Below are 12,037 nucleotides of genomic sequence, written 5' to 3'. Positions count from 1 at the left end.
CATGACGCAAAGAAAAAAAGAGGCGCAATGAGGTAGCTGACTGTGTGAGTAAGATAAGCGACCCTAGTGGCCGACACAAACACCGGGCCCATCTAGGAGTGGCACTGCAGTGTCACGCAGGATGGCCCTTCCAAAAAACCCTCCCCAAACAGCACATGACGCAAAGAAAAAAAGAGGCGCAATGAGGTAGCTGACTGTGTGAGTAAGATAAGCGACCCTAGTGGCCGACACAAACACCGGGCCCATCTAGGAGTGGCACTGCAGTGTCACGCAGGATGACCCTTCCAAAAAACCCTCCCCAAACAGCACATGACGCAAAGAAAAATAAAAGAAAAAAGAGGTGCAAGATGGAATTGTCCTTGGGCCCTCCCACCCACCCTTATGTTGTATAAACAGGACATGCACACTTTAACCAACCCATCATTTCAGTGACAGGGTCTGCCACACGACTGTGACTGATATGACGGGTTGGTTTGGACCCCCCCAAAAAAAGAAGCAATTAATCTCTCCTTGCACAAACTGGCTCTACAGAGGCAAGATGTCCACCTCATCATCATCCTCCGATATATCACCGTGTACATCCCCCTCCTCACAGATTATCAATTCGTCCCCACTGGAATCCACCATCTCAGCTCCCTGTGTACTTTGTGGAGGCAATTGCTGCTGGTCAATGTCTCCGCGGAGGAATTGATTATAATTCATTTTAATGAACATCATCTTCTCCACATTTTCTGGACGTAACCTCGTACGCCGATTGCTGACAAGGTGAGCGGCGGCACTAAACACTCTTTCGGAGTACACACTTGTGGGAGGGCAACTTAGGTAGAATAAAGCCAGTTTGTGCAAGGGCCTCCAAATTGCCTCTTTTTCCTGCCAGTATAAGTACGGACTGTGTGACGTGCCTACTTGGATGCGGTCACTCATATAATCCTCCACCATTCTTTCAATGTTGAGAGAATCATATGCAGTGACAGTAGACGACATGTCCGTAATCGTTGTCAGGTCCTTCAGTCCGGACCAGATGTCAGCATCAGCAGTCGCTCCAGACTGCCCTGCATCACCGCCAGCGGGTGGGCTCGGAATTCTGAGCCTTTTCCTCGCACCCCCAGTTGCGGGAGAATGTGAAGGAGGAGATGTTGACAGGTCGCGTTCCGCTTGACTTGACAATTTTCTCACCAGCAGGTCTTTCAACCCCAGCAGACTTGTGTCTGCCGGAAAGAGAGATCCAAGGTAGGTTTTAAATCTAGGATCGAGCACGGTGGCCAAAATGTAGTGCTCTGATTTCAACAGATTGACCACCCGTGAATCCTTGTTAAGCGAATTAAGGGCTCCATCCACAAGTCCCACATGCCTAGCGGAATCGCTCCGTGTTAGCTCCTCCTTCAATGTCTCCAGCTTCTTCTGCAAAAGCCTGATGAGGGGAATGACCTGACTCAGGCTGGCAGTGTCTGAACTGACTTCACGTGTGGCAAGTTCAAAGGGCATCAGAACCTTGCACAACGTTGAAATCATTCTCCACTGCACTTGAGACAGGTGCATTCCACCTCCTATATCGTGCTCAGTTGTATAGGCTTGAATGGCCTTTTGCTGCTCCTCCAACCTCTGAAGCATATAGAGGGTTGAATTCCACCTCGTTACCACTTCTTGCTTCAGATGATGGCAGGGCAGGTTCAGTAGTTTTTGGTGGTGCTCCAGTCTTCTGTACGTGGTGCCTGTACGCCGAAAGTGTCCCGCAATTCTTCTGGCCACCGACAGCATCTCTTGCACGCCCCTGTCGTTTTTTAAAAAATTCTGCACCACCAAATTCAAGGTATGTGCAAAACATGGGACGTGCTGGAATTTGCCCATATTTAATGCACACACAATATTGCTGGCGTTGTCCGATGCCACAAATCCACAGGAGAGTCCAATTGGGGTAAGCCATTCTGCGATGATCTTCCTCAGTTGCCGTAAGAGGTTTTTAGCTGTGTGCGTATTCTGGAAAGCGGTGATACAAAGCGTAGCCTGCCTAGGAAAGAGTTGGCGTTTGCGAGATGCTGCTACTGGTGCCGCCGCTGCTGTTCTTGCGGCGGGAGTCCATACATCTACCCAGTGGGCTGTCACAGTCATATAGTCCTGACCCTGCCCTGCTCCACTTGTCCACATGTCCGTGGTTAAGTGGACATTGGGTACAACTGCATTTTTTAGGACACTGGTGAGTCTTTTTCTGACGTCCGTGTACATTCTCGGTATCGCCTGCCTACAGAAGTGGAACCTAGATGGTATTTGGTAACGGGGGCACACTGCCTCAATAAATTGTCTAGTTCCCTGTGAACTAACGGCGGATACCGGACGCACGTCTAACACCAACATAGTTGTCAAGGCCTCAGTTATCCGCTTTGCAGCAGGATGACTGCTGTGATATTTCATCTTCCTCGCAAAGGACTGTTGGACAGTCAATTGCTTACTGGAAGTAGTACAAGTGGGCTTACGACTTCCCCTCTGGGATGACCATCGACTCCCAGCAGCAACAACAGCAGCGCCAGCAGCAGTAGGCGTTACACGCAAGGATGCATCGGAGGAATCCCAGGCAGGAGAGGACTCGTCAGAATTGCCAGTGACATGGCCTGCAGGACTATTGGCATTCCTGGGGAAGGAGGAAATTGACACTGAGGGAGTTGGTGGGGTGGTTTGCGTGAGCTTGGTTACAAGAGGAAGGGATTTACTGGTCAGTGGACTGCTTCCGCTGTCGCCCAAAGTTTTTGAACTTGTCACTGACTTATTATGAATGCGCTGCAGGTGACGTATAAGGGAGGATGTTCCGAGGTGGTTAACGTCCTTACCCCTACTTATTACAGCTTGACAAAGGGAACACACGGCTTGACAAATGTTGTCCGCATTTCTGGTGAAATACTTCCACACCGAAGAGCTGATTTTTTTGGTATTTTCACCAGGCATGTCAACGGCCATATTCCTCCCACGGACAACAGGTGTCTCCCCGGGTGCCTGACTTAAACAAACCACCTCACCATCAGAATCCTCCTGGTCAATTTCCTCCCCAGCGCCAGCAACACCCATATCCTCCTCATCCTGGTGTACTTCAACACTGACATCTTCAATCTGACTATCAGGAACTGGACTGCGGGTGCTCCTTCCAGCACTTGCAGGGGGCGTGCAAATGGTGGAAGGCGCATGCTCTTCACGTCCAGTGTTGGGAAGGTCAGGCATCGCAACCGACACAATTGGACTCTCCTTGTGGATTTGGGATTTCGAAGAACGCACAGTTCTTTGCGGTGCTTTTGCCAGCTTGAGTCTTTTCAGTTTTCTAGCGAGAGGCTGAGTGCTTCCATCCTCATGTGAAGCTGAACCACTAGCCATGAACATAGGCCAGGGCCTCAGCCGTTCCTTGCCACTCCGTGTGGTAAATGGCATATTGGCAAGTTTACGCTTCTCCTCCGACAATTTTATTTTAGGTTTTGGAGTCCTTTTTTTACTGATATTTGGTGTTTTGGATTTGACATGCTCTGTACTATGACATTGGGCATCGGCCTTGGCAGACGACGTTGCTGGCATTTCATCGTCTCGGCCATGACTAGTGGCAGCAGCTTCAGCACGAGGTGGAAGTGGATCTTGATCTTTCCCTAATTTTGGAACCTCAACATTTTTGTTCTCCATATTTTAATAGGCACAACTAAAAGGCACCTCAGGTAAACAATGGAGATGGATGGATACTAGTATACAATTATGGATGGACTGCCGAGTGCCGACACAGAGGTAGCTACAGCCGTGGACTATTGTACTGTACTGTGTCTGCTGCTAATATAGACTGGATGATAATGAGATGTTGTATGTATGTATAAAAAAGAAAGAAAAAAAAACCACGGGTAGGTGGTATACAATTATGGATGGACTGCCGAGTGCCGACACAGAGGTAGCTACAGCCGTGGACTACTGTACTGTGTCTGCTGCTAATATAGACTGGTTGATAAAGAGATGTAGTATGTATGTATAAAGAAGAAAGAAAAAAAAACCACGGGTAGGTGGTATACAATTATGGATGGACTGCCGAGTGCCGACACAGAGGTAGCTACAGCCGTGGACTACTGTACTGTGTCTGCTGCTAATATAGACTGGTTGATAAAGAGATGTAGTATGTATGTATAAAGAAGAAAGAAAAAAAAACCACGGGTAGGTGGTATACAATTATGGATGGACTGCCGAGTGCCGACACAGAGGTAGCTACAGCCGTGGACTACCGTACTGTGTCTGCTGCTAATATAGACTGGTTGATAATGAGATGTAGTATGTATAAAGAAGAAAGAAGAAAAAAACCACGGGTAGGTGGTATACAATTATGGACGGACTGCCGAGTGCCGACACAGAGGTAGCTACAGCCGTGGACTACCGTACTGTACTGTGTCTGCTGCTAATATAGACTGGATGATAATGAGATGTAGTATGTATAAAGAAGAAAGAAAAAAAAACCACGGGTAGGTGGTATACAATTATGGATGGACTGCCGAGTGCCGACACAGAGGTAGCTACAGCCGTGGACTACCGTACTGTGTCTGCTGTTAATATAGACTGGTTGATAATGAGATGTAGTATGTATAAAGAAGAAAGAAGAAAAAAAAACCACGGGTAGGTGGTATACAATTATGGACGCACTGCCGAGTGCCGACACAGAGGTAGCTACAGCCGTGGACTACCGTACCGTGTCTGCTGCTAATATAGACTGGTTGATAATGAGATGTAGTATGTATAAAGAAGAAAGAAAAGAAAAAAACACGGGTAGGTGGTATACAATTATGGATGGACTGCCGAGTGCCGACACAGAGGTAGCTACAGCCGTGGACTACTGTACTGTGTCTGCTGCTAATATAGACTGGTTGATAAAGAGATGTAGTATGTATGTATAAAGAAGAAAGAAAAAAAAACCACGGGTAGGTGGTATACAATTATGGACGGACTGCCGAGTGCCGACACAGAGGTAGCTACAGCCGTGGACTACCGTACTGTACTGTGTCTGCTGCTAATATAGACTGGTTGATAAAGAGATGTAGTATGTATGTATAAAGAAGAAAGAAAAAAAAACCACGGGTAGGTGGTATACAATTATGGATGGACTGCCGAGTGCCGACACAGAGGTAGCTACAGCCGTGGACTACTGTACTGTGTCTGCTGCTAATATAGACTGGTTGATAAAGAGATGTAGTATGTATGTATAAAGAAGAAAGAAAAAAAAACCACGGGTAGGTGGTATACAATTATGGACGGACTGCCGAGTGCCGACACAGAGGTAGCTACAGCCGTGGACTACCGTACTGTACTGTGTCTGCTGCTAATATAGACTGGTTGATAAAGAGATGTAGTATGTATGTATAAAGAAGAAAGAAAAAAAAACCACGGGTAGGTGGTATACAATTATGGATGGACTGCCGAGTGCCGACACAGAGGTAGCTACAGCCGTGGACTACTGTACTGTGTCTGCTGCTAATATAGACTGGTTGATAAAGAGATGTAGTATGTATGTATAAAGAAGAAAGAAAAAAAAACCACGGGTAGGTGGTATACAATTATGGATGGACTGCCGAGTGCTGACACAGAGGTAGCTACAGCCGTGGACTACCGTACTGTACTGTGTCTGCTGCTAATATAGACTGGTTGATAAAGATATGTAGTATGTATGTATAAAGAAGAAAGAAAAAAAAACCACGGGTAGGTGGTATACAATTATGGATGGACTGCCGAGTGCCGACACAGAGGTAGCTACAGCCGTGGACTACTGTACTGTGTCTGCTGCTAATATAGACTGGTTGATAAAGAGATGTAGTATGTATGTATAAAGAAGAAAGAAAGAAAAAAACCACGGGTAGGTGGTATACAATTATGGACGGACTGCCGAGTGCCGACACAGAGGTAGCTACAGCCGTGGACTACCGTACTGTACTGTGTCTGCTGCTAATATAGACTGGTTGATAAAGAGATGTAGTATGTATGTATAAAGAAGAAAGAAAAAAAAACCACGGGTAGGTGGTATACAATTATGGATGGACTGCCGAGTGCCGACACAGAGGTAGCTACAGCCGTGGACTACTGTACTGTGTCTGCTGCTAATATAGACTGGTTGATAAAGAGATGTAGTATGTATGTATAAAGAAGAAAGAAAAAAAAACCACGGGTAGGTGGTATACAATTATGGATGGACTGCCGAGTGCCGACACAGAGGTAGCTACAGCCGTGAACTACCGTACTGTGTCTGCTGCGACTGGATGATAAATAATGATATAAAAAATATATATATATCACTACTGCAGCCGGACAGGTATATATTATATAATGACGGACCTGCTGGACACTGTCTGTCAGCAGAATGAGTTTTTTATAGAATAAAAAAAAAAACACCACACAAGTCACACGACGAGTGTTTAACTTTTTCAGGCAATCACAATATAGTATACTACTAACTATACTGGTGGTCAGTGTGGTCAGGTCACTGGTCAGTCACACTGGCAGTGGCACTCCTGCAGCAAAAGTGTGCACTGTTTAATTTTAATAATATGTACTCCTGGCTCCTGCTATAACCTATAACTGGCACTGCTCCCCAGTCTCCCCCACAATTATAAGCTGTGTGAGCACAGTCAGATATATACATAGATGATGCAGCACACTGGGCTGAGCAGTGCACACAGATATGGTATGTGACTGAGTCACTGTGTATCGTTTTTTTCAGGCAGAGAACGGATTATATTAAATAAAACTGCACTGTCTGGTGGTCACTGTGGTCAGTCACTACTAAACTCTGCACTCTCTACAGTACTCCTAAGCTCCAGTAAATCAAGTGTCTCTGTCTCAAATCAATCTCACTCTCTCTCTTCTAATCTAAATGGAGAGGACGCCAGCCACGTCCTCTCCCTATCAATCTCAATGCACGTGTGAAAATGGCGGCGACGCGCGGCTCCTTATATAGAATCCGAGTCTCGCGAGAATCCGACAGCGTCATGATGACGTTCGGGCGCGCTCGGGTTAACCGAGCAAGGCGGGAAGATCCGAGTCGCTCGGACCCGTGAAAAAAACCATGAAGTTCGGGCGGGTTCGGATTCCGAGGAACCGAACCCGCTCATCTCTAAAATGTATGTTGGTGTACATTAGTTTGGTTGAAAACTAACATAAAAATACACAATGGTCATACAAACACATCAATCATCAACCAGTGTAGACACGAATTGTATCAAGCCTTGATATGTTTGACATTAGGAAATTACAGAGAAAATATAGAACTAGCTCTGCTCTATCTTAATGATTAATACGGTGTCAGATTTAAGTGCATTTAAGTATTATAAATTCCTTATGACCTTTCCGTAGCTATTCCTACATCATCGGAAGAGAAACATGGATGGAATGGTGGCCAAATAACAGAGAGTGCCAGATGCCAGGGAATGTGGATCTATGCGAAGATTTCTTCATTGTTTCAGAAGAGCTGGAGCTGACCGGCTGCCCATCATAAAGAATATTACCCCATACAGATATTTCTGGCTACACAAATTACAGCTTTCAGTACCTCACAGTGCAAATGCCATATTATATTCATTTTGCATTAATAAATCATTTTGTTTGTTAAATCTTCTCTCTGTCTTGTACTGTATGCCAGGGCCTGGCTGGCAAATGTTTCCTAGGGGGAATGCCAAAACAGAGCCGGCCCTAACCAATATGATGCCCTAGGCAAGATTTTGGCTGGTGCCCCCTAGCACCACCGCTGGTTCCGCCTCTGACCTTGTACCTCTTCCCAGCACCATCACCCCTCACCCATAGCAGTCCTTATTTTGGTGTTTGTACCCCCTATATTTTTATAGGAACAGTTCGCACATTTGGCGCACAGCCCAAAAAGGGGGGTGTTGTTGCTGACAAGGGGCATGGCCACACAATAGTAACCCCAATTTAAATTACGCCACACAGTACTGCAACTTTATTCACATTTGATCATGCGATAGTGTCCATAATTCATATTACATCCCACAATAGTATCACTTTACCTTATAAATGTTACTCCTCACAGAAGAGCCCCTTATTCACATTACATCACACTGAATAGCTCCTTATTCACATTACACCACACCCTATTGCTCTTTATTCACATTAGACAACACAGTAGTGCCCTTTCTATATGTAATGCCACATAGTAGAGCACCTTATACACATAATGCCACACATTAGTAATGCATTTATACACATAATTCCACATAGTAGAGCACCTTATACACATAATGCCACACATTAGTAATGCATTTATACACATAATTCCACATAGTAGAGCACCTTATACACATAATGCCACATAGTAGAGCACCTTATACAAATAATGCCACACAGTAATGCCTCTTACACATTTGAGACACATTATTAATGTCCTTATAAACATAATGCGCCTTACACATTATGACAACCTTTATTAATGCCCTTTTACACATAATGTCCCTTACACATATGCTGAACATTATTAATGCTCTTATACACATAATGACACACATAGTGCCCCCTACACATTTACTGCACATTATTAGTGCCCCTATACACATATTGACACACATACAGTAGTACCCTGTTACACATATGCCGCACATTATTAATGCCCTAATACACATAATGACACACATAGTGCCTCTTACACATATGTTGCACATTATTAATGCATTTTTACATGACACACATAATGCTCCGTACATATATTTTCCAAACACTACTGCATAACCAACCCACTCAAATGCACTCAACACTCACACTGTGACCTCTGCCTCTGCTTGGATACAGATGTGTCCTCATACATCTTGCCTCAATGCTAACGTCAGGCACATTTTTTTTATGAAAATGCATCTTATTTGCACTGCTATGTGGCTAGGATGCACAAGCAGCTTCTGCTGATTAAAATGATATGCAGCATGCCAAAATACTGTGTGCGACAGTGGCTGTATCTGCATATGAAATGCTACACACAGAATATAGGCATGCTGCATATAATTTTAATCAGCAGAAGCTGCTGATGCCCCTAGGCATATCAAATGCCCTAGGCAATTGCCTAGTTTGCCTATACCTATGGCCGGCTCTGTGCCAAAGCACTGGCCCATGAGCACCAGAGGCATAGGCGTGCACAGCACATTTTATTAGGGGGTGAACCGTCGGAGGGGTGTGTCTAGCACCATCTATTGACGGTCAATGCAATATAAAATATCCACCCTTGTACCAATCCTAATAGAGAAGATACATTGTCAGATGTTATGGTGTGCACCAAACAAACACCCCTGACGGCACTAACTGCAATTACACTGCTCCTCCTCAGCCTGGTCTGGCTCCCCCTCTCTTTCCTCTGCAAGCAGCACCTTGCTTACAAGTCAGTCACTCACTGACACTGACAGTCGCAGACTAGTACCGCTGCTGCTGGAAAAACGAGTGATGTGTCAATGTTGCTGCCTACCACCTGCCAATATTGAATTTGTCTTCCTAAGGGGAACGCTGGCTGCATGCTGATCCTCATCAGTGGCTGGCGTTGGCATAGCATAGAATGAGAGAGGTGGTCATGTGGCGGGTGGGCGTGCGAGCAGCATGATGTAATCACATCACATCACACTGTTTTTGTACATGGAGGTGGAGCCAGGAGTTTGAAAGCTGGTGGCAGTGGCACCCTTGCTTAACCCAGGCGTCCGGTCAGTAATACAGTCCTGACAGGGTGCAGCGCAGAGGGGACAGTAATCAGCATGATCGCCTGCATAAGGCATGTGAGATAGGGGTGCCGGACATTAGGGGGTGCTTGTGCGCACCAGGCACCCCCCCTGCGCACACCTATGACCAGAGGCACGCAGTGGTCGGGGCAGAGGCACGCACGGGTCGGGGCAGAGGCACGCACGGGTCGGGGCAGAGGCACGCACGGGTCGGGGCAGAGGCACACATTTGCAGAGACATGCGGTGAGGTAAATGGGTCACGAGGCACTGCCTAGCACCAGAGACAGATTTACACACAATATATGAGCCAAAGGGTACATCTGGGCATTATGCAAAGGTGCAGATTTATAAACTCCTGGAAATTTGGTGGGCTTTGATCAGAGATGTGTGGAAAAGGTTGGCACTGCCTCACCTGCCATAGACTTTTTACTCTAGAGTCTTGACTATAAAAATTTGTATTATTCTACTAAGAAAATATTTGTAACATATTCTTTTTATTTTTTATATCATTTATACAGTCAAAACTCTGGCACAAACGTTAGTATGACAGGAAGGGCTCTGCCTCACCTACCTCACCTCACCGCACGTCATTGACACATAGGAATGGGCAGAGGCACACATGGGTAGGGGCAGAGGCACACATGGTACAGGCAGAGGCACACATGGGTATGGGCCGAGGATCACATGTGTATGGTCAGAAGCACACATGGGCACGGGCAATGGCACATATGGGTATGGGTAGAGGAACACTTGGGTAGAGAGGCGGAGGCACACATGGTTACGGGCAGAGACACGCATGGGTATGAGCAGAAGCACACATGGTTAGGGGCAGAAGAACACATGGCTAAGGGCGTAGGCACACATGGTTAGGGGCAGAAGCACACATGGGTAGAGGCAGAGGCACACATGGTACAGGCAAAGCACACATGGTACAGGCAAAGCACACATGGGTAGAGGCAGAAGCACACATGGGTAGAGGTAGAGGCACACATGGGTAGGGGTAGAGGCACACATGGGTAGGGGTAGAGGCACACATGGGTAGAGGCAGTGGTACAAATGGTTGGGTCAGATGGCGACACACACACAAAACTGGTGATATAGAGTAAAACAAAGGCAGAGATAGACAGTGGGTGACACCTACAGGCATACTGGGGAGGGGGGAGGGGTCAGGGAGAAGCGGACACTGACTGTTGGTATGACAGACAAGCATGTAGGGGTAGAAAGAGGCAGGTGTGGGCTGTGGGGGAGAATGCAGTATGGGAGCAGATGTGGAGATCTGGTCACTGACACTTACCTCTTCTGTTGCTGGTAACGCCTCCTGTGCTCCTGTACAGCGCAGTGACAGCCCCCATCAGACAGCATGCTGGGCAAGCAGATCAGTGTGGAAGTCAGTCACATGTACTTCTGTGCATGTATTATGCAGTCCAGACAATCGGAGAGAGGAGGGGTGGAGTCAATGACTGGACAGAAGAAAGGAGACAGAAGTGGGGTGGGGCTGTGGCTGCGCTGCTATGTAATATAATATGCTCGCACAATGCCTAATTAAGGCAATATGTAGCGTGCGGCCAATGCTATACTGTAACAATGTTTTCACTGGCCGGCCCAATGTGCTGAAAGTAGGAGCAACCTGGGAAACATTTGACACCCTGCTCCCCGGCCCAATCTTCCACTGCTGTATACTGTTATAGAGGTTATTATAAGGGTTATAGGGCCGGATGCATCATCGCTTGGAAAGTGATCAAATGGAGAGTGAAAAAGCACCAGCCAATGAGCTCCTAACTATCACAGCATGTGACATGGCAGTTAGGACCTGATTGGCTGGCACTTTTTCTACCTCCATTTTATCACTCTCCAAGCGATGATGCATCTAGCCTTCAGAGTCTGATCATAGTTCGATGCAAACCCATGGTTTGCCTACAACTACAATGGTGGGAGGACTGTGCATCCGTAGGACCTGCTCTATGCGTGTGCAGAACAGTTCCTATGACATCACATGCAGTGCCTCCTGATCACAGGCTGTGGCCACTGGAGAGCAGGAAGGTAGCGGCTCTAAGCAGCTTTACCAAAAATGGTCATGTTGTTCCTGTTTTCTGGCAGTGCCGAGGCCAGTGTCTGCATCTTCCAATGCAGATTTACTGGCCCAAGAAACCTAAGCTGTTCAGTAACCTGAGGGCCAGGGGTGTATCTTCCTACTGGCCAGGATGGCACTTGCCAGGGAAACTGGTCAAGGGGGGCGCCACCCGGCAGTGCCACCCGCGCCAGGGGGTAGAATGACATAGTAGTTCTCACTAAGTACATCCCTTAGCAGTGCTCATCCACTGCCGGACTCTCAGGAGCGTATTGC

The 12,037-nt window shown here is 46.7% G+C and overlaps 1 protein-coding gene across 1 annotated transcript in view; it reads left to right on the top strand.

Moving 5' to 3' along the window:
• LOC134936133 (A.superbus venom factor 1-like) overlaps positions 1 to 7,601 on the top strand; it is a 168,420-nt gene extending 160,819 nt beyond the window's left edge. The window contains exon 41 of the mRNA XM_063931049.1: positions 7,345 to 7,601. Within this exon, the coding sequence (XP_063787119.1) occupies positions 7,345 to 7,486 (142 nt within the window). The 3' untranslated portion in view covers positions 7,487 to 7,601. The remainder of the gene's footprint in view (positions 1 to 7,344) is intronic.
• Positions 7,602 to 12,037: the final 4,436 nt, after the last annotated feature.

The sequence above is a fragment of the Pseudophryne corroboree genome, chromosome 6 (genome assembly GCF_028390025.1).
Source record: "Pseudophryne corroboree isolate aPseCor3 chromosome 6, aPseCor3.hap2, whole genome shotgun sequence".
Classification (NCBI taxonomy): domain Eukaryota; kingdom Metazoa; phylum Chordata; class Amphibia; order Anura; family Myobatrachidae; genus Pseudophryne; species Pseudophryne corroboree.
The sequence above is the reverse complement of the archived record's forward strand: the minus strand, read 5'-3'. Positions and strand labels throughout refer to the sequence as shown.